The following is a 19,518-nucleotide window of genomic DNA, read 5'->3' on the forward strand; positions in this document are numbered from 1 at the left end:
AAAGATCAATGAAACCAAGAGCAGGGTTTTTGAAAAGATAATATTAACAAACTTTTAACTAGACTCATCAAGAAAAAAAGAGATGATCTAAATAAATAAAATAAGAAATAAAGAAGGAAAAGTGACAACAGACACCACAGAAATACATAAAAATTTAGGAAAATGCTACGAGCAACTACACACCAACAAATTAAACAATCTAGAATAAATGGATAAATTCATAGGAGCATACACTCTTCCTCAAGGCTGAGTCAAGAAGAAACAGAAAATCTGAACTGACTGATTAATGAACTCAACTCCATAATCAACAAGCTCCCAATAAACCAAAAGTGCTGGACCACATGGCTTCACAGGTGAATTTTGCCAAACGTTCATAAAAGAGTTAACACCTATTTTCCTCAAACTATTCCAAAAAATCCAGAAGAAGGGAATGCTCCCAAGAACATGAGGCCACTATTACTCTGATCCCCAAACTAAAGACGTTATAAAAAATGAAAACTACAGGCTGATATCCCAATGAACATAAATGCAAAAATCCTCAACAAAATATTAGCAAACTGAATTCAGCAATACATTAAAAATATCATACACCACAATCAAGTGAGATTCATTCCTGGTATGCAAGGTTGGTTCAATATCTGCAAATCAGAGATGTCATCAAAATGGTGGCGTGAGGTGAGCCTCTGTAAAGCTCCCGTGGAATTTACAACTAATTGAACAACAATAACTCCACAAAGGACTCCCTGCACAGCAGACAGGCAGGACGAAGAGGCCCACTACTGAATTCACCTCAAGGTGGGAGAATCACACAAGCAGGGAAAAAGGGAAAGGAGAAGTGCGGACACGCAGCTGCGGGTGCAGGACGCAGACCTAGCTCAGTGCTCCCAGCTCACTGCATCCCGGAACTACCGCAGCTGCGGGAGAGGGAAGAACTCGGATTGCTAGGGCTCCGCTTATGGCCCACAGGGCTGAGGGGGCAGCATATAACATGGCTGAACCCAACGTTCATGGCAGAGGCCTCGGAGAAAAGACTGAGGGAAGGAGGTTGAAAACAGTGGCTTAAGCCCTCACTGCCAAGCAGAGAATGGAAGCCTTAGACACTGAGATTAGCTGCCCCCTCTGTACCCTCCCAGAGCTCACCCCGCCCCCACCTGCCTGGTGCTAGAAGCTGAACAGTAGCAGTGTCAGAACAGTAGCAAATATTCTGTTCTGAGAACTGTGGACCGTAGACACAGATTCGCAGCCCAACTAGTTCCGGCAAAGGGGAGGGAGCTGTGGAAGCAGGATCGGCTGTGGTGGTGGTCGCTGCCATTGCTCTGGGCCACCTCTCACAACTCATCCCGCCCCTCGCCCCACCTATCTGGGCGGACCCCTGCAGGAGTAAACAGAACTGCTGAAACTTACAGGCTCTGAATCTGGTGCAGAAAGAGCTTTGGAACTTCAAAAGCTCTCCGCATCCCCACAGGGTCATGGCGCCCTGTGACCCAGGAGAACTATTGACAGGAGAAGCCCATCTCCCAGGGAACCCCCCATTGTGTGAGAAGCTGGAATAGTGCAGAGAAAACATAGCACTACCATGTGAGAGAGAAAAAAAAGGCTACAGTCGGAGAGAAAATAAAACATTCTACCAACAGATACTGGAAAACAAAAGAAAGACATCTTCCTATCAACTTGTTGCAGAAGCCACTCCTGTAGATGTCTATGAAGAGAAATAATAAATCAGTAATTGCCATGAATAACCAAGACAAGACAGCTGAGAAAGAAAGTGAAAAGTCTCCAGAAAAGGAACTTAAAGATATGGAAATATGTGACTTAAATGACAGAGGATTCAAGATTGCAGTTCTGAAAAAACTCAACGAGATGCAAGAAAACACAGAAAGGCAATTTAATGAACTCCGAAACGCAATCAAAGAACAACATGAGCATTTTACAAAAGAGATTGAAATTTTAAAAAAGAACCAAATGGAATTTCTGGAGATTAAGAACTCAATAGAAGAAATTAAGAATGAAATAACCAGCTTAGGTAGTAGAGTTGACCAGATAGAGGAAAGAATCAGTGACATCGAAGATAGAAACCTGGAAATTACACAGATGGAAGAAGAAAGAGACTTGAGACTTAAAAGAAATGAAAGAACTCTACAAGAACTTTCTGACTCCATCAGAAAGAGCAATATAAGAATAATGGGCATACCAGAAGGGGAAGAAAGAGAGAAGGGAACAGAGAATATATTCAAACAAATTGTTGATGAGAACTTCCCAAACTTGTGGACAGAAATGGATCCTCGAATCCAAGAAGCAAATACAACACCTAATTACCTCAATCCCAACAGGCCTTTTCCAAGGCACATTGTATTGAAGCTGTCTAAAATCAACGACAAAGAAAGAATCCTCAAGGCAGCCAGGGAAAAGAAGACGGTAACCTACAAAGGAAAGCCCATTAGATTATCATCAGATTTTTCACCAGAAACTCTAAAAGCCAGGAGGGAGTGAAACCAAATATTCAAACTATTGAAAGAGAGAAATTATGAGCCAAGAATAATATATCCAGCAAAGATATTCTTTAGATATGAAGGAGGAATAAAGACCTTTCCAGACATACAGAAACTGAGGGAATTTTCTAACACATGACCTGCACTACAAGAAATACTAAAAAAAGGCTATTCAACTACCATCAACAGGGACAATTTGTGGCAACATAAAAAGGGGGAGAGTAAAGGCCTGAACCGGAATATGGGAATGGAGAAAGTAAGCGTGCTGAAGAAAATGAAATACTCTAAATATCAAACTTTCTTTTACATAAACTTAAGGGTAACCACTCAATATCTGCAAATCAATTAATGTGATACACCACATTAACAAAATTAAAAACAAAATCACATGGTCATATCAATAGATGCAGAAAAAGCATTTGACAAAATCCAGCATCCATTATGATAAAAACTCTTAGCAAAGTGGGAATAAAGGGATCATATCTCAACACAATATAGTCCATATATGATAAACCCACAGCTAACATCATACTCAATGGGGAAAACTTAAAAACCATTCTCCTTAAGATCAGGAATACGACTAGTTTTCCCACTTTCACCACTTTTATTAAACATAGTTATGGAAGTTATAGCCATAGCAATCATACAAGAAAAAGAAATAAAAGGCATCCAAATTGGAAAAGAGGAAGCAAAATTGTCAGTATATGCAGATGACATGATACTATATATAGAGAACCCCAAAGACTGCACCAACAAACTATTAGAACTGATAAATGAATTTAGTAAAGTGGCAGGATACAAAATTAATATTCAGAAATCAGTTGCATTTGTATACACCAACAATAAACTATCAGATGGAGAAATTAAGAAAACAATACCATTTACAATTGCATCAAAAAATAATATACCAAAGAATAAATTTAACCAAGGAAGTAAAAGACCTGTATTCAGAAAATTATAAGACATTGAAGAGAGAAATTAAAGAAGCTACAAATAGATGGATAGGAAGAATTAACATAGTCCATAATACCCAAAGCAATCTATAGATTCATGCAACATCTATCAAAATATCAAAAGCATTTTTCACAGAACTAGAACAAATAATCCTAAAATTTATGTGAAACCATAAAAGATCCTGAATAGTCACAGAAATCCTGAGAGAGAAGAACAAAGTTGGAGGTGTCACAGTACTTGATATCAAACTACACTACGAGTTCATAGTAATCAAAACAGCATGGTAATGACATTAAAACAGACACATAGATCAATGCAACAGAATAGAGAGCTGAAAATAAACCCAGACCTAGCATATGGTCAATTAATCTATGACAAAGGCAGCAAGAATATACAATGGGTGAAGACAGTCTGTTCAATATACAGTGCTGGGAAAACTGGATAGATACATGCCAAAAAGAAAGAAAGAGAGAGAGAGAGAGAGAGAGAGAGAGAGAGAGAGAGAGAGAGAGAGAGAGAGAGAGAGAGAAAGAAAGAAAGAAAGAAAGAAAGAAAGAAAGAAAGAAAGAAAGAAAGAAAGAAAGAAAGAAAGAAAGAAAGAAAGAAAGAAAGAAAGAAAGAAAAAGAAACTGGACCACCTACTTACTCCACATATAAGAATAAACTCAAAATGGGTTAGAGACTTAAACATAAGACCCAAAACCATAAAACTCCTAGAAGAAAATATAGGTAATAAACTCTCAGTCAACACCCTTACTAATATTTTAAAGGTGGACAAGGGAAACAGAGGAACAAATTTATCTCGTTGGACAAGGGAAACAGAGGAACAAATAAACAAATGGGATCACATCAAACTAAAAAGTTTTTTCACAGCAAAGGAAACCATCAACAAAACAAAATGTCATTCTACTGAATGGGAGAAGATATTCACCGATGATACATCTCACAAGTGGTTCATATCCAAAATTTATAAAGAACTCATACAACTCAACACCAAAAAAGCAAACAGTCCAATTAAAAAATGGGCAGAGGACTTGAATAAACGTTTCTCCAAAGAGGTCATACACATGGCCAATACATAGGAAAATGTACTCAAGTCACTAATCATCAGAGAAATGCAAATAAAAACAGCAATGAAATATCACCTCACACCTGTCAGAACATCATCAATAAATCAACAACTGACAAGTGTTGACGAGGATTTGAAGAAAAGGGAACACTTGTGCACTGTTGGTGGGATTAGAAATTGGTGCAGCCGCTATTGAAAATAGTATGGAGGTTCCTCAAAAAGTTAAAAATGGAACTACTTTATGACCTAACAGTTTCACTCCTGGGTATTTATCTAAAGAAATCCAAAACACTAATTCCAAAACATATATGCACCCGTATGTTCACTGCAATGCTATTCACAATAAGGTATGGAAACAAGAAATGCCCATCAATAGACCAGTGGCTAAAGAAATGGTGGTATACATGTACAATGGAATATTCGTCTGCATAAAAAGGAATAAAATCTTACCATTTGCAACAACGTGGATGGACCTAAAGGGTACTGTGCTAAGTAAAATAAGTCAGACTGAGAAAGACAAACCATATGATCTCACTTGTATGTGGAATCTAAAGAACAAAAGAAACGAATAAACAAAACAGAAGCAGATTCATACCTCCCAAAATAAGACCAAGTTTTATATTAATTTTTGCTCCAAAAGATGCATTAGAGCTTATGTTCAGGGGATGTCATCCTGAAAAATCATGTTGGCTAGGTCTTATTTTTAGGGAAACATGGTAGATACAGAGAATTGATGGTTACTAGATGGGAGGGGGGTTGGAGCTGGGTGAGAAGGGTGAAGAGATGAAAAAATACAAATTGTTAGTTACGAAAGAGTCACAGGGATGTAAAGTACAGTATGGGAATATAGTGAATAATATTGTAAAATCTACAGTGTGTCAGATTGGTATTAGATTTATTGGGGGAATCACTTCATAAATTATATAAATCTCTAACCATTATGCTAAGCTAACATAAAATAATATTGAATGTCAACTATAATTAATAGTCATGGGGATATAAAGCACAGCATAGGGAATATAGTAAAAAATACTCTAATAAGTATGTATAGTGTCAGATGGGTAACAGATTTATCACTTTGTGAGGTATATAAATGCCTAATCAGTATGTTATTTTTGTACACCTGAAACTAATTTAAAAAAGCAGGGGACCAGTAAGTAGAGAAAGCTTCCACTAACGGTATGTGTTTTCTCTGAGAGTGGGGAAGTGGTGGGAAAAAGAAAGAGACAAAAAAGGATAAAAATTTAGACTATATCCTAAAGGCAATGGGAGAAGAAGCAGACTGGTGACATAAAGGATGTTTGGGTACTACCGAGAGCCCAGCTAATGCTAGAAATCAAAGGGTGGTACCAGTTCATAAGGCTGTATAAATATCTCTAGCAGTGTTCTATACCCTCGCTGTAAGAACAGAGAAAAAGGATGGCTGGACTTTACTGGAGGTGAGTTATAGGACAAATGAAGTAGAGAAACAAGAGAGAAAGGAGTTTGAGGGCACATCAAGAAGGAAGAGAGGCAAGGGGGGATCTAAGAAGAAAATGACAGGGTCGGAGGCCTAGCAATTCCAGTCAAGATGAAGAGCAGCTATAACCAGAGGGAGGGCTTGCTAGAACAATAGGGGTTTTCATCGGAGGGATTAATGGCACTATCATGACCAGACTCAAAACATAAGTAATCTTCAAGTTTATAGATGTAGTCCATTTCACCAGAGTAATTTTTCTAAATGATGATCACGGTCACATTCTGTTTCAGTTGCTTCCCACCGTTGTCAAAAATTCCAAATTCTCTATGTGGTGATTAGGATTCTCATGATCTAGCCATGACTTAACTTTTCATTCATTTTTCACTACTGTCCTTCGTACGTGTACTCCCTGATCAAATTTAGCCCCACCGTTGTCAGTGACCTCGTGCTTTCTTACTTTCAGACTCAGGCTTCTAGAATTCTCGTGCCCGTATCTACCAGCACAATTCCACCATTCTGCAAGACCCCATTCAAATGCTACTTTAATTCCTCTGATAGATACTATATCTTCTCTCCTATTTCCTATAAAACTATGCTTGTCTCAGAGTGCTTACCATATTAATTTTATCATTATTTGTGTAGCTTGACTCTCCTATTAATCAGCAAAGACCCATATCTTACTTGTATTTTTATATCCTAAGTACCTTGAATAAAACACACTTTTAAAAAAAAACTGCATTGACCTTGTGTGTGGTATCATTACACATTTTGGAACATTATGCTACATATGTGCTCTCTAAAAAGAAAAATTATTGATTCTTCACACACTTTGGAAATCCCAACTCACAAAGAATGGCTTAAGTAGGGAAATACTACAAATTAGTGAAGCAGCAGGTACCCTTTCCCCCATAAATCTTGTCCATTCTCTTTGAATAGGTGGTTCCATCAAAATCCTAATCCGTACAATGAAGTACAGGACTGGCTTTACTTGGGCAGCTACTGGGACTGAAACTAATTTGCCTGACATTCACTAAAATGCAGACAAGTCAGAGTATTTGGCTAATCTACACATGTCTTAAACATACGTTTAAAAAAAAATTTTTTTTTGGTTTCTAGTTATCTTTTAAAAAAATAAAAAACCCACTCATAACTTGAATTTCACCCAAGAAAAGTAGGGTATAAGGGTGATATTGGTGATGAGTTTTACAGAAAATGGGTAATTTTGCTATACTAACATACTTATTTGGAATACTGTTTTATAAAGAAGAGGAACTGCTGGTGAACTGGAGAATATGCATTCTATGGTGCTGCTGCCATATTTACTGAATGTTTATACCTAAATGTAACTTTAGCTTTATGAAACTATATAGTAATCCCAAATCAAGTTATTTTGAATACTTTATGCTGTCAGGCTTCAGTGTTTTAGATGTAACTTTGAAATTTAGAATTCTCCTATACAACGTTTATGTGCTCAATGCAGAGAAGGTTATGTCATTTTGTAAAGTCTACACCCATAAGATGGCTTTTCTTATACGAATCTCAGTTTTACCCCTTCCACCTCTAAAAAGAAAAAAAATGGCTGAATATTCAGAACAGATATTCCTGATTTGAAAACTCTAAAGAATTACGCAAATGATACACATTTTCAGTTTATTTTAGTGCTCTGTATTGATATTTACAATTCTGTAATCCATGTCATTAGACTATAAGAGATGTTTAATTGTACGTGTTTGAATTGAAAATATGAAAACCTAGCAATACACAAAAATGCCCTAGAAATAGATTTTAATCACCATTATCATTACATAATGACAAACCTTTTTAAATGCTTCAACTTCCAGTGGCAAGTGCCACCAGAGATTAAGTTGCACTTATGTATTATAAATATCAAACTATGTAACAGGAGGTCTTGTGCATTTCAACTTTGCAAAGCACCTGTGTACTTAAAGTATGTATGGAGACCTACTGTACGGTAGTAGCTTTGCCCCTTTAATTGGGGTACATTAATCTTATATTTATCCACCCAACCCCAGCCTCAGATACTATTCCCAGGGGCCTTTAGGTAGCTGCCAGTAAATTATTTTAATTGCTGTCTTGAAGTTCACAAGTGTTATAATGAAATAATCTACCTGATGCTAAATAAAGGCTTTAGAATGTTGAAAAAACGTGTGATTTCTTTGAAACTTTCAAATGTACTAACGTTGCCACTTCATGCTATCCTAAATCATCAAGGCTGTCCTTACAAAGAAGTCCTTGTGGTGCCACAGACCCCAGGGCCCAAGAGATACCAGCTGCGTGGCCTGCACAGTGGTGAGTAGGCAGTCGGAGTAAGCAGTCTCTGGGGAAATACACACGTTATTACAGCAAGGTGCTGCTCTTCATTGGGCATGAATGCCAAATACACAATTATCGAGTGGGAATACCTGGTGAGAAAAGCTACAGTGGGAATGGTTGTTTGTTTTTACAGTGTGTGCAACAACTGGAAAATGCTATTGTCACGAGTCTGAAAAGATTTAAGGGCTTTTTGTGTTGGGTTGCTTGTATACCTCCTAAATTACAAAATAAGCAAGAATACCAGGTTTTCTGCTCGCATGAAGTTTATTGATACATTACACTTAGTGGCAGACTCCACCTTGAAGGTCGATTCAAACAGCCTCATTTTCCGCATCTGTTAGGAATAACGTAAGCAGCAAATTATTTAAATTTAATCATGAAATAAAACATGTAAAACTAGTACATCAGAAATGCAAGGTCTCCCCTCCTGCTGTCTGGCACTGGGCTCTTAACTAATCAGTTACCTGTGCGTTTGCACTAACATATCCTAGCATTGAACATATCCTAACATATCCTGAAAACAGCCATTTTGACAATTCCACTAGAAGTCTAAAAGGGGGGATAAGAAGTAAATGCACATGGCCTTAAGGTATTTTGATAACTAAGACTTGTCACCTTCAACATAGTTAATGTAATACTTGAACCTACCTGTGAATGAAATCTAGTTTTTTGTCCATCAGATGTTCAGCTTGAAATCCCCACAAAAAGCTTTATGTAACTGAACTCGTTGGTGTGTAGGTATTATATACTCTTAGCTCGTCTCCCCACTTCCTCTGATGACATCCTTCTGACTGGTTTTCCACATACCAGCCAGCAGGATCTACCCTTCATCTGGTTTCTCATTGAACTTTCAGTCCAAGTTTCCTTCCTTGGTATGCAGGGACCCTATATTATGGTCCCCTCTTCACACCTCCAACTTCCTCCCTGTAATCTCGCCCATCTCCCAGCCAGTCTCATTTTGGCCGACTTGCAGTGTCTGGAACTCTAATGATCTTTCCTGCCCTAGGGCTCTGTCTGTGGGCTCTTTGCAAGGCTGGCTCCTTTCATTCACATATCAGTTTACATCTGGGCCAAATAAAGGAGGGCCTGTATCAGTACCTTGTTTGTTTTCTTCATCACACTTCACAATTTCCTTTTTCTCCATCTTCCCCACTGAGTGTAGGCTCCATGTTTTGCTCACTGTCTGTAATGCTGGGACTCAGCTCCCGCTCCCCTCATAAGAACACAGGATAGGGTGAGGACAAAAAGGAACAACAATGGAGACATAGATAGGGGAGTCATACCACTATATTCTCCATGGTGGCTGGTCGACACACAAAAGCAAACATCTGCCCGTACTCGAACAAGGGATCTTCTTGCACCCCAGTTTCGCTGGTGGCCGGGCAAGACACAGGAGGTAGGGTCCACACAATCCGCAATCCGCCCTCTGTGCCTGCTAACCCCACTTGCTAGCCGCAATCTGCCATCTGCTTCTCTGCCCACCAACCAACTGACCCCCCTAGCATAGCCACGGCATTTATATTAGTGGCTACTAGCTAACTGGTAACAGCTGATGGCCATCTAATACCCGAGCCAGCACCTTTCCATGAGAGGCCAAGAGCCTGGAAACTGCTCTCTGGGACTCTGTCCCCACACTGTTCTATACACAAGTGGAGGAGGTGCTAGCACAGTATGTCACACTTACTTGTGGAATATAAAATATTTTTAAATTGAGTGATACACTGTCTTATCGACAGTTAATTCCAATGGGCTTTTTAGCTCTTTACTGTGTTTCCAATCTGTCCATTCTATTGTAAATATTCACTCTAAGAGGGAAAACTTTACTACATTGATTGGATAATCTCTTGCTCTCCAGTTCCCTGCTCTTATTAAGTCTGGTCTCTGCTCCGCCCTATCCCTTCAACATGCCAACTAGATTGTAAATTCCCACTTTATAAGACAAGATAAGTAGCCTAGGAAATTGACCACGCCCTCTAGGATATAAAGGGGCACCTCACTGGTTATACAAGTAGCAACTGACTGTACCTGACACCTGCGGCTGGAGGAAAACAAGAGAGTTTCATCCAAAAAGGCTAATCCCTATGCCTGGGACCTGACCTTTAGCTAATTTCATGTCATTATAATCTCTTTTACATTGTGGTGACTACGACTCCCAGCATGCATCTGATGCCATGACAGTTCTGGAGAAATCAAATAAGAAAAGAGCAGGACTGAGGAGCCACATCAATGGGATGTCACCAAATCCTGCCCTGAGAGGGATAAACTTTCAGTCAGGCCTTCCTCCTGGGGACTTGCTCTCAGAATTCGCCCACATTTCCCTCTCGTGTACTTTCATTTCAGTAAACTCCCCATGCTTTCCTACATCTGTCTCCGTCTTGAAGCCTTTCTTGCGTGGAGACCAAGGCCTGGTCACCACTGCTCCGGGTTCAGTCCTCTCTTGGACATCCCCATGAGCTTCTGGCGACACTACGAATGTTTTTCACTTTTTTGTTAAATCCATCCCCCTTCAGCATCTTCCATGACTAGACACAGAAGGAGGTATTCGAAGGTGATTGGTTCCAGTCTGAGGCACCAGATCCTTGGAGTGAGTCATCATGCTGCAATGCACTGCTGCGCATATATTAGTAGTTGGCGGTAAGGAAGCTGGAGACAGTAACCTCATCAAATTAGAGGACACCCAACTCATTGCATATCTCAATTCAATTTAATTTTTTAAATATTTCAGTCTCCAGGTCAACAAATCACAATGCTGAAAACTGCCACATATTATGGTAGGGAAATTTACCTGCCAGTTTTAAGTTTCTGCTCTGCGAACATGGGCAGTAGTCAAGGTTATTTCTCCAGCAATACCATAACTCCCAAAGGGAGTATGTTTGTCACCAGATCCTGAACCCTTTCCCTCTACTGGGAAAGCAACAGAAAGAAAAGCTGGGCTTTGTGGCCTGGGGACATCTTGTCCACTTGTAGGAGGACTAGCATTCTGGGGGTTTGGGGGGTATTTCTGGAATTTCTGATCTGCAGTAACCGCAATGGGTACTTGGACTGTAGCATATCTCTTCAAGGGATCTGCCTGGGAGACCACAGCGTGTCCAGGAAGAGGTTTCCAGTCCTGAGCTTCCTGAACATTTGAGCCTACTAGAATGAAAGGTGGGGCCCCGGTCTTCTTGCTGTTGTCCATCATCACATAAGCTGGAGAAGTAACTTTTGGTGGGTGCTGCAGAAATTGTGGATCCTTAGAATTAGGTAAATAGAGGGTTGCTTGGGGGAAAGGCTGAGTAGCAGGTGGTGGTGATGGGTGATTTTGTTGATTCATATCAGTTAGACAATAAAGGGTCCACATGTTAGAATATGGTGGTGCTTGTCCTGCTTCTCTTGTTGCTATTGCTATAAAAACAAAAATACAAGCATTAAAGTTTGGTCTCTGCATTAGGAACTATGCACAGAAATGTCTTTGTAAAATATTTTTTACATATAAACAAACATCTGTAGTAGTGTGTGCCATAAAGCATGTTATAGAGAGGGCTAAGTAGATTGTGTTTGGTAATGCGAAATGAGATTCTCTACAGTTGGAAAATGAGAACAGTGCTGCGATAGCAATTGGCAAGGAAACTAGAATTGTGGCTGAAGAAGCAATCTCATTCTAAGTTGCTGTTTCCAGGTACTTAAACTTTAGACTTGGCTTCTACAGAGTTCTTGAGAGGAAATGGAAACTCAGCAATATTGGCTTTACCAAAAAAAAAAAAAAAAAAAAAAAATCAATTCAAGAGTGTGTTAAGCAATTGAAAAAAATGTGTTAAGGCATCTGCGGTGATTTTTTTGTTTATTAGAGAAATCTGCACTATGTGTCATCTTTTGATCACATAATCAAATATCTCTGGCCCTTCAGGTACTGTATTATTTCCCATTAATTTGTTACCACACACAAAACATGAGATAATCTAGGACTCAGAACCCCAGAGAACACCACTTTTAGGAAAGCCTGAAATCGTAGGTCCTAGGTGGCAGTAAAAGGCTGGTGGTCCCACAGGGCCCAATAAGAGATCGAAGCATGCCATCCATCTGCTTACACCAAGGACTCTACAATGTCAGCTTTGACTTTCCTCATGAAGACGGCACTACCTGGAGGACTGCGCCCTAGGAGATGGGACGGAGGAGAGAGGTACCTGATGGAAGAGCTGAACTTTGCCCAAATGTGCCGAGTTCTGCTGAATGCTGGGCCCTCTGTCACTCTGTCACTGCTGCAGCTTTGTCACTTCCCCAGAATAGACTACGCTGTGCACACAATTAAGCTAGTGTGTTTTCAATAGCTTCAGATACTTTCAATGGATCTTTCTTGAAGCTAATTAAAACAGATGCACAAGCCAAGTCTTCAGTATTTTTGTTAACGTCCCTCTTAGCGCTTGCTTGAGAAATAGTGAAGCACTGGAGAACAGTAACTTGGTATGAAGTGCTGCATAAGCCACAAGTGTGATGCCAGGCCCACACACTACACTCCCAGCACGGGCCTCTGCCTTTTCAGCTGTGCAGAACCCCTGTCACACTGCCAGACACAATTTGTTCTCTAAACACCTGCTTGGTTAACAGTCCTTTTGGTAACATTCTGGCTCTAGCAAGAGTCAAAGTTCAGAGAGTTTCTGCAAAGGAAATGGGGGAGGCTGGCTCATGCATGTCCCATCTACCCTTAACGGGACAAGGACCCCTGCACTTGTCTAGATGGGGCAGGACGGTGGGCAGACCAAATGCCATAATTAGATGGAGACAGAGGTCAAATCCCATCTGTGTCACAGGAAAACAATGGCGATAGTTCAGCAGCCAAAGGCAGCTTGATGTGGGCACTTGTGAGGGAACTAATAGAAGAAGCCAGTCATCTCCGCTGCGTTCATTATGGCTCAAGCGCCTGCCTGTCCTTTCTGCTGCTGCTACCTCCCTGCTCCTGTGTGACAGACAGACCCTCAACCTGACCTCTCCTCTCTCCATCCAACTGCTTATGAAGCTGCTCCCTCAGCTGAGGAAGCTCGCAGGCAGGAAATCAGTGCTTGACCAGCTCCCCAAACCTGGCTCCTGACTCCAGGTGAAAGCACCAACACACCACCACTTCTTTCACTTGTAAAATGCCACAGCCTGTGTAAAGGCATTGCTGGAGTTTGACTTGACATTCACAAGTCAGAAATTTCAAACCAACATCCCCTCATCACAGATTTTCAGTAGGAATATTCACAACACACGAATATGTTTGTGCCTGACCGCAGGTTCTAATGCTTTTCACTACATAATATGTTCGAAAGAATAACACAAAGCGCTGATTGACCAAACTTGAGGGCAAGTTTTGGTGACGTCACTTTAAAATCGCTCATCTCATGAGAGTAAAATTTCAAATACAACAAAGCCTTTAAATAGGGTTGGCATTTTAAAAACCCTGGAAAATAAAGACTTTTGACCAATCTTCAGAGAGCCTACCTAGGTGGTTACCTGAAATACAGATGTGAACTGGAAAGTAATTTTCTACTTTGTGAGTATCTAACTTTCTTACCTGGCTCCATCAAACCTTGCTCAGGTGCTGCTTCCCATTCTGGTTCAATTTCTAGTTCAGTAGAACCATCTGGAACAGGAGGAAGGGGGCCACTAAAAGCACCTGAGTGCCCAGCTTTTGCAGCTTCCCCAGAGGGTTTGACCTCCTTTTCCTGGGATGCAGAGTTTTCCCATGACTCTTCCTGCCCAGGCACTAGTGCAATGATCTCCACTTCAAGGTGCAGAGATTTTTCAGAGCCTACTGCTTTGGTAGAGCCCTCTGCATCCAGGGATTGTGCAGGTGGACCTTTCAAAGAGTTGTCAGAGATCAGAACTGTGGCTTCTCCCTCCATATAGACTGAGGGATCATATTTTGTATCCTCCAACTGTGCACTTTTTGCAGATTTTTCAGACATGTCTGAGGCTGTCTTGCCTACAGGTATGAGACTAACTGGTGGGGACAGCTCATTTTCTTTAAGACAAGCAACAGTTAAAGGGATGGCTATTTGTTCTGGTATTTGCTGCACATAAGTAACTCCTTCAGTCACAGGCTCATCTTTATAGATAGATGATATATGAATGGTTGATGTAACCTCAATACCAGCCTGCAAAGGGACCTCAGGAGCTTGATGATAAGCAGGAGGTTCTTGATCATCCTGCAAGGGGAGTGAGGGAGCCGTGGATGGTTCAGCCTTATCGTCTGTATGTTTAGAACCCAAGTCTACATGGACAGATGTGTAGTTTACAACCTGCATTGCTACCCCCTCTCCAGAACACACAACAGAAGCAGCCACCAAATTATCTTCAGCAACCTCTGAGCTCAGCACCTCGTTGGAAAGAACAGGCATACTTGTTGCCACATCCACCATTAAAACTGATCAGAATGAATAGATGAAACGTTACCTAACATCTGAGCAGCAAACTGAGCTGGGTCAGCTGGGACATAGACCAACTCTGGTGAGACAGCTGCTGGACATGGTGACGAGGGTGGGTTAGTGGTCTTAGGCGTGGATGGTTTTGAAGGACCACAGACTGCTTCGGATGTCTCCTCAGGCTCTGGGAGCAGCTCAGCATGAGCTGATGGGCACTGAGTGGTTTTGTTGCTAACCAGTGGTCCAGCTATATCGTCCTCCTCTGTGTCCGTAGATTTTTCCATCCGTGTAGGTTCTTGGGAAACGGTAGGTATTTCTTTTGGTTCTTTTACACTTTTGGATATCTTCTCTTGCGTCGTTCCTTTTGACCACTTCTCAACTAAAAAAAAAAAAAAAAAAAAAAAAAGCCAGATGATTAATAAGCATATATCCTAGAAATGAAGAATTTTAAAGAAAGCAACAAGAGGTTGAGCATTCAAATGTCAATTTATATGCAAGTGCAAAGGGTTTTGCTTTATTTTCTAACATCTGTGATTCTGTGTGGGTAAGGAAGTGTTCCTGTCCTATCCACTCAAAAGACACACAGTGACAAAACTAATAACCAGATACCACTTTTGGCTGGTCAGCATCAGGGGAAAGGTCCTAACTTCCTAGAAATAGGCAGAAACTGCCTAGAAAAAGCTGAAAACCTCCATTCAAAAAGCTACTGACCCAAACTTCCACATACAACTAAGGAAGGGGGGGGCGGAGACTTCAACGTGGCCAGTAAATACCTAATCTTCAGCGGGTATAATAACAGTAATGAAACTAATGCTGTCATATTAATAAAGGTACTCCTCAATTTAAGGAAATTGTATGTTAATTTTATCTTCACGAATTGGAAAACTTGAGGATGATAGGGTATTTTTACATTAGGAAACATCACATTTTCCAACCTAAAAATGGTAGCACCCACTGGTGCGGTATGATAATGCAGCCAAATTCCTGCTGCCTCAGACAGAGGGGCAGAAAAGTGACCTCTGGATTCATCAGTATGGACTCCGAATCCTCAGGCATGAGGAAAATTCCTTGGAAGTTTTGGGAACTCAAGGCAGCTGATGACATAGAAACTCCTAGAGCTGGAAAACTCAAATTATATTGTGTTTGTCACTCACACTCCTGTATAACTACCTTACCGTTTTTCCCCGAAAATAAGACCTAGCCGGACAATCAGCTCTAATGCGTCTTTTGGAGCAAAAATTAACATAAATCCAGTCTTATTTTATTATAAGATGGGAATATAATACAATATAATATAATATAGTATAATATAATACAATAATAATATAATACCAGTCTTATATTAATTTTTGCTCCAGAAGACGCAGTTGAGCTGATTGTCCTGCTAGGTCTTATTTTCTGGGAAACACAGTCGTTGTTACTGAACGTTTTCATATCTGCTGACTTTACTGAGGATTTCTCTTGAGGATCATTCTCCTAATATCACAATGAAATCTGCAAGAAAAGTAGAATTTGCTTTACAAGAATGTGTTTGCTTCAAGTCAAAACGTGGTTTGGAGACATATGTTCATATGTTCAGATACTTCCCAAAGACAGTGTCTCCTTCCACTGTAGCTGCTGATTTCTTGTAAACTCAAGTTAGGTATCTCGTTCTGGACTTGGATACAACACCAAATGATCATGTGCAGAAGAAGAAGAGGTACATCTTATCTTACCTTAGAGGTTAATGCTTAGAACAATAACCTAATTTTCCTAGCCATTCTCCGCTTTGGGACTCCTCTACCCACTTTTTAACAAAGCCCTTTATCCTCTAATACACTTGACTGAGTGCTTGTACTGTGTTAAGACACTGTACTAAGCACTGTTGAAGATATAAACATTATTACGATAAGACCTTATAAAACTTACATTCAGTGGGGAGATAGCATAGATATACAAACACAAGTGAAAAAGTATAAGAACCTAATAATGGTCCTACTAAAGATCTATGGACATTCAGAGGAAGAAAAGACCAATTCTGGCTGGAGGAATAAGGGAAATTTTATTTAAATAAGTATGCCCTTACACTTAACATATAGAAAGCTGCAAATTAGCATTCCCATTATAATGAGGAAAAGCCAGATAAGTGACAGAGTAACTTTTCTTTTTTTTTATTAAATTTATTGGGGTGACAATTGTTAGTAAATTTACATAGATTTCAGGTGTACAATTTTGTATTACATCATCTATAAATCCCATTGTGTGTTCACCACCCAGAGTCAATTCTCCTTCCATCACCATATATTTGATCCCCCTTACCCTCTGGTAACCACTAAATTATTGTCTGTGTCTATGAGTTTTTCTTTCTCATTTGTTTGTCTTGTTCCTTTGTTGTTTTTGGTTTATATACCACATATCAGTGAAATCATAGGGTTCTCTGCTTTTTCTGTCTGACTTATTTCACTTAGCATTATACTCTTAAGATCCATCCATGTTGTCACAAATGCTCCTATATCATCTTTCCTTAACGCCGAATAGTATTCCATTGTGTATATATACCACAACTTCTTTATCCATTCATCTATCGAAGGACATTTTGGTTGTTTCCATGTCTTGGCCACCGTAAACAAAGCTGCAATGAATATTGGAGCACACGTGTCTTTATGTATAAATGTTTTCAAATTTTTGGGGTAGATACCCAGGAGAGCGATTGCTGGGTCATATGGTAATTCTATTCGTAATTTCTTGAGGAACCTCCACACTGCCTTCCATAGCGGCTGCACCAGTCTGCATTCCCACCAACAGTGTATGAGGGTTCCCCTTTCTCCACAGCCTCTCCAACACTTGTTACTATTTGTCTTGTTGATGAAAGCCATTCTGACTGGGGTGAGGTGATATCTCATTGTGGTTTTCATTTGCATTTCTCTGATGATTAGCGATGTTGAGCATTTTTTCATATGTCTATTTGCCATCTGAATATCCTCTTTGGAGAAATGTCTCTTCAGGTCCTCTGTCGATTTTTCAATTGGGTTGTTTGTTTTTTTGTTGTTGAGTTTCATGAGTTCCTTGTATATTTTGGATATTAGACCCTTATCAGAGGCACTGTTTGCAAAAATCTTCTCCCATTCAGTTGGTTGCCTCATTATTTTGTCAATAGTTTCTTTTGCTGTGCAGAAGCTTTTCAGTTTCATATAATCCCATTCGTTTATTTTAGTTTTTACTTCCATTGCCTTTGGAGTCAAATTCATAAAATGCTCTTTGAACCCAAAGTCCATAAGTTTAGTACCTCTGTTTTCTTCTATGCAGTTTATTGTGTCAGGTCTTATGCTTAAGTTTTTGATCCATTTTGAATTAATTTTGGTACATGGTGACAGATAGCAGTCTAGTTTCATTCTTTTGCACGTGGCTATCCAGTTCTGCCAGCACCATTTATTGAAGAGGCTGTCTTTCCTCCATTGTATGCTTTTAGCTTCTTTGTCAAAAATTATCTGTCCATATTTATGTGGTTTTATTTCTGGGTTCTCAATTCTATTCCATTGGTCTAAGTGTCTGTTTTTCCGCCAATACCAAGCTGTTTTGATTATTGTAGCCCTGTAGTACAAGCAAAAATCAGGGAGTGTGATACCTCCAGTATTGTTCTTTTTTTTTTAGTATTGCTTTGGCTATTCGGGGTCTTTTGTAGTTCCAAACAAATCTGATGATTTTTTGTTCTATTTCTTTAAAAAATGCCATTGGGATTTTGATGGGGATCGTATTAAACCTGTATATTGCTTTGGGTAATATGGCCATTTTAACTATGTTGATTCTTCCAATCCATGAGCACGGAATGTCTTTCCATTTCTTTGTGTCTTCTTCAATTTCTTTCAAAAATGTCTTATAGTTTTCAGCATATAAATCCTTCACATCCTTGGTTAAGTTTATTCCTAGGTATTTTATTCTTTTTGCTGCAATTGCAAAAGGAATTGTTTTTTTCTATTTCTTTTTCTGAGATTTCATTGTTGGTATATAGGAAAGCAATGGACTTTTGTACGTTGATTTTATAGCCAGCAACTTTACTGTATTCATTGATTGTTTCTAATAGCTTTTTGGTGGAGTCTTTAGGGTTTTCTATATATAGCATCATGTCATCTGCAAAGAGTGACAATTTAACTTCTTCATTCCCAATTTGGATGCCTTTTATTTCTTTCTCTTGCCTGATTGCTCTGGCAAGGACTTCCAACACTATGTTGAAAAGCAGAGGTGATAGGGGACAACCTTGTCGTGTTCCTGAACGTAGAGCAAAGGGCTTCAGCTTTTCACCATTAATTATGAGATTAGCTGAGGGCTTGTCGTATATGGCCTTTATTATGTTGAGGTATTTTCCTTCTATACTAATTTTAGTAAGTGTTTTAATCATAAATGGATGTTGTATCTTATCAAATGCTTTTTCTGCATCAATTGATAGAATCATATGATTTTTGTCCTTTATTTTTTTTATGTGATGTATCACATTGATGGATTTGCGAATGTTGAACCATCATTGTGACCCGGGGCTGAACCCCACTTGGTCGTGATGAATAATCTTTTTAATGCATTGTTGTATTCGATTTGCTAGAATTTTGTTTAAGATTTTAGCATCTGTATTTATCAGAGATATTGGTCTGTAGTTTTCTTTTTTTGTGTTGTCCTTACCAGGTTTTGGTATCAGGGTAATGTTGGCCTCATAAAATGAGTTAGGGAGTACTGACTCTTCACTTTTTTGGAAGAGTTTGAGCAGGATTGGTATTAAATCCTCTTTGAAGGTTTGGTAGAATTCACTAGTGAAGCCATCTGGTCCCGGACTTTTGATTTTGGGAAGGTTTTTGATGACTGATT

The 19,518-nt window shown here is 39.6% G+C and overlaps 1 protein-coding gene across 3 annotated transcripts in view; it reads right to left on the minus strand.

Moving 5' to 3' along the window:
* Positions 1-8,554: 8,554 nt before the first annotated feature.
* Positions 8,555-19,518, minus strand: part of LOC308509977 (calcium-binding tyrosine phosphorylation-regulated protein-like) — a 28,314-nt gene continuing 17,350 nt past the window's right edge. Inside the window, exons 4-6 of one of the 3 annotated variants that reach the window (XR_013995281.1) lie at positions 14,717-15,064; positions 9,404-11,689; positions 8,555-8,639 (exon numbers count right to left, since the gene is read on the minus strand). Coding sequence is in view for 2 of the 3 variants with exons in the window: in XM_081078690.1 (XP_080934816.1) it covers positions 11,100-11,689; positions 13,836-14,682 (1,437 nt within the window). In the remaining variant the exon portion in view is untranslated. Of the gene's footprint in view, positions 11,690-13,835; positions 15,065-19,518 lie in introns of all 3 variants that reach the window. The other 2 variants (XM_081078690.1, XM_081078691.1) reach the window with 2 other exon arrangements.

This window comes from Rhinolophus hipposideros (assembly GCF_964194185.1).
Source record: "Rhinolophus hipposideros genome assembly, chromosome: 17".
Taxonomy (NCBI): Eukaryota; Metazoa; Chordata; class Mammalia; order Chiroptera; family Rhinolophidae; genus Rhinolophus; species Rhinolophus hipposideros.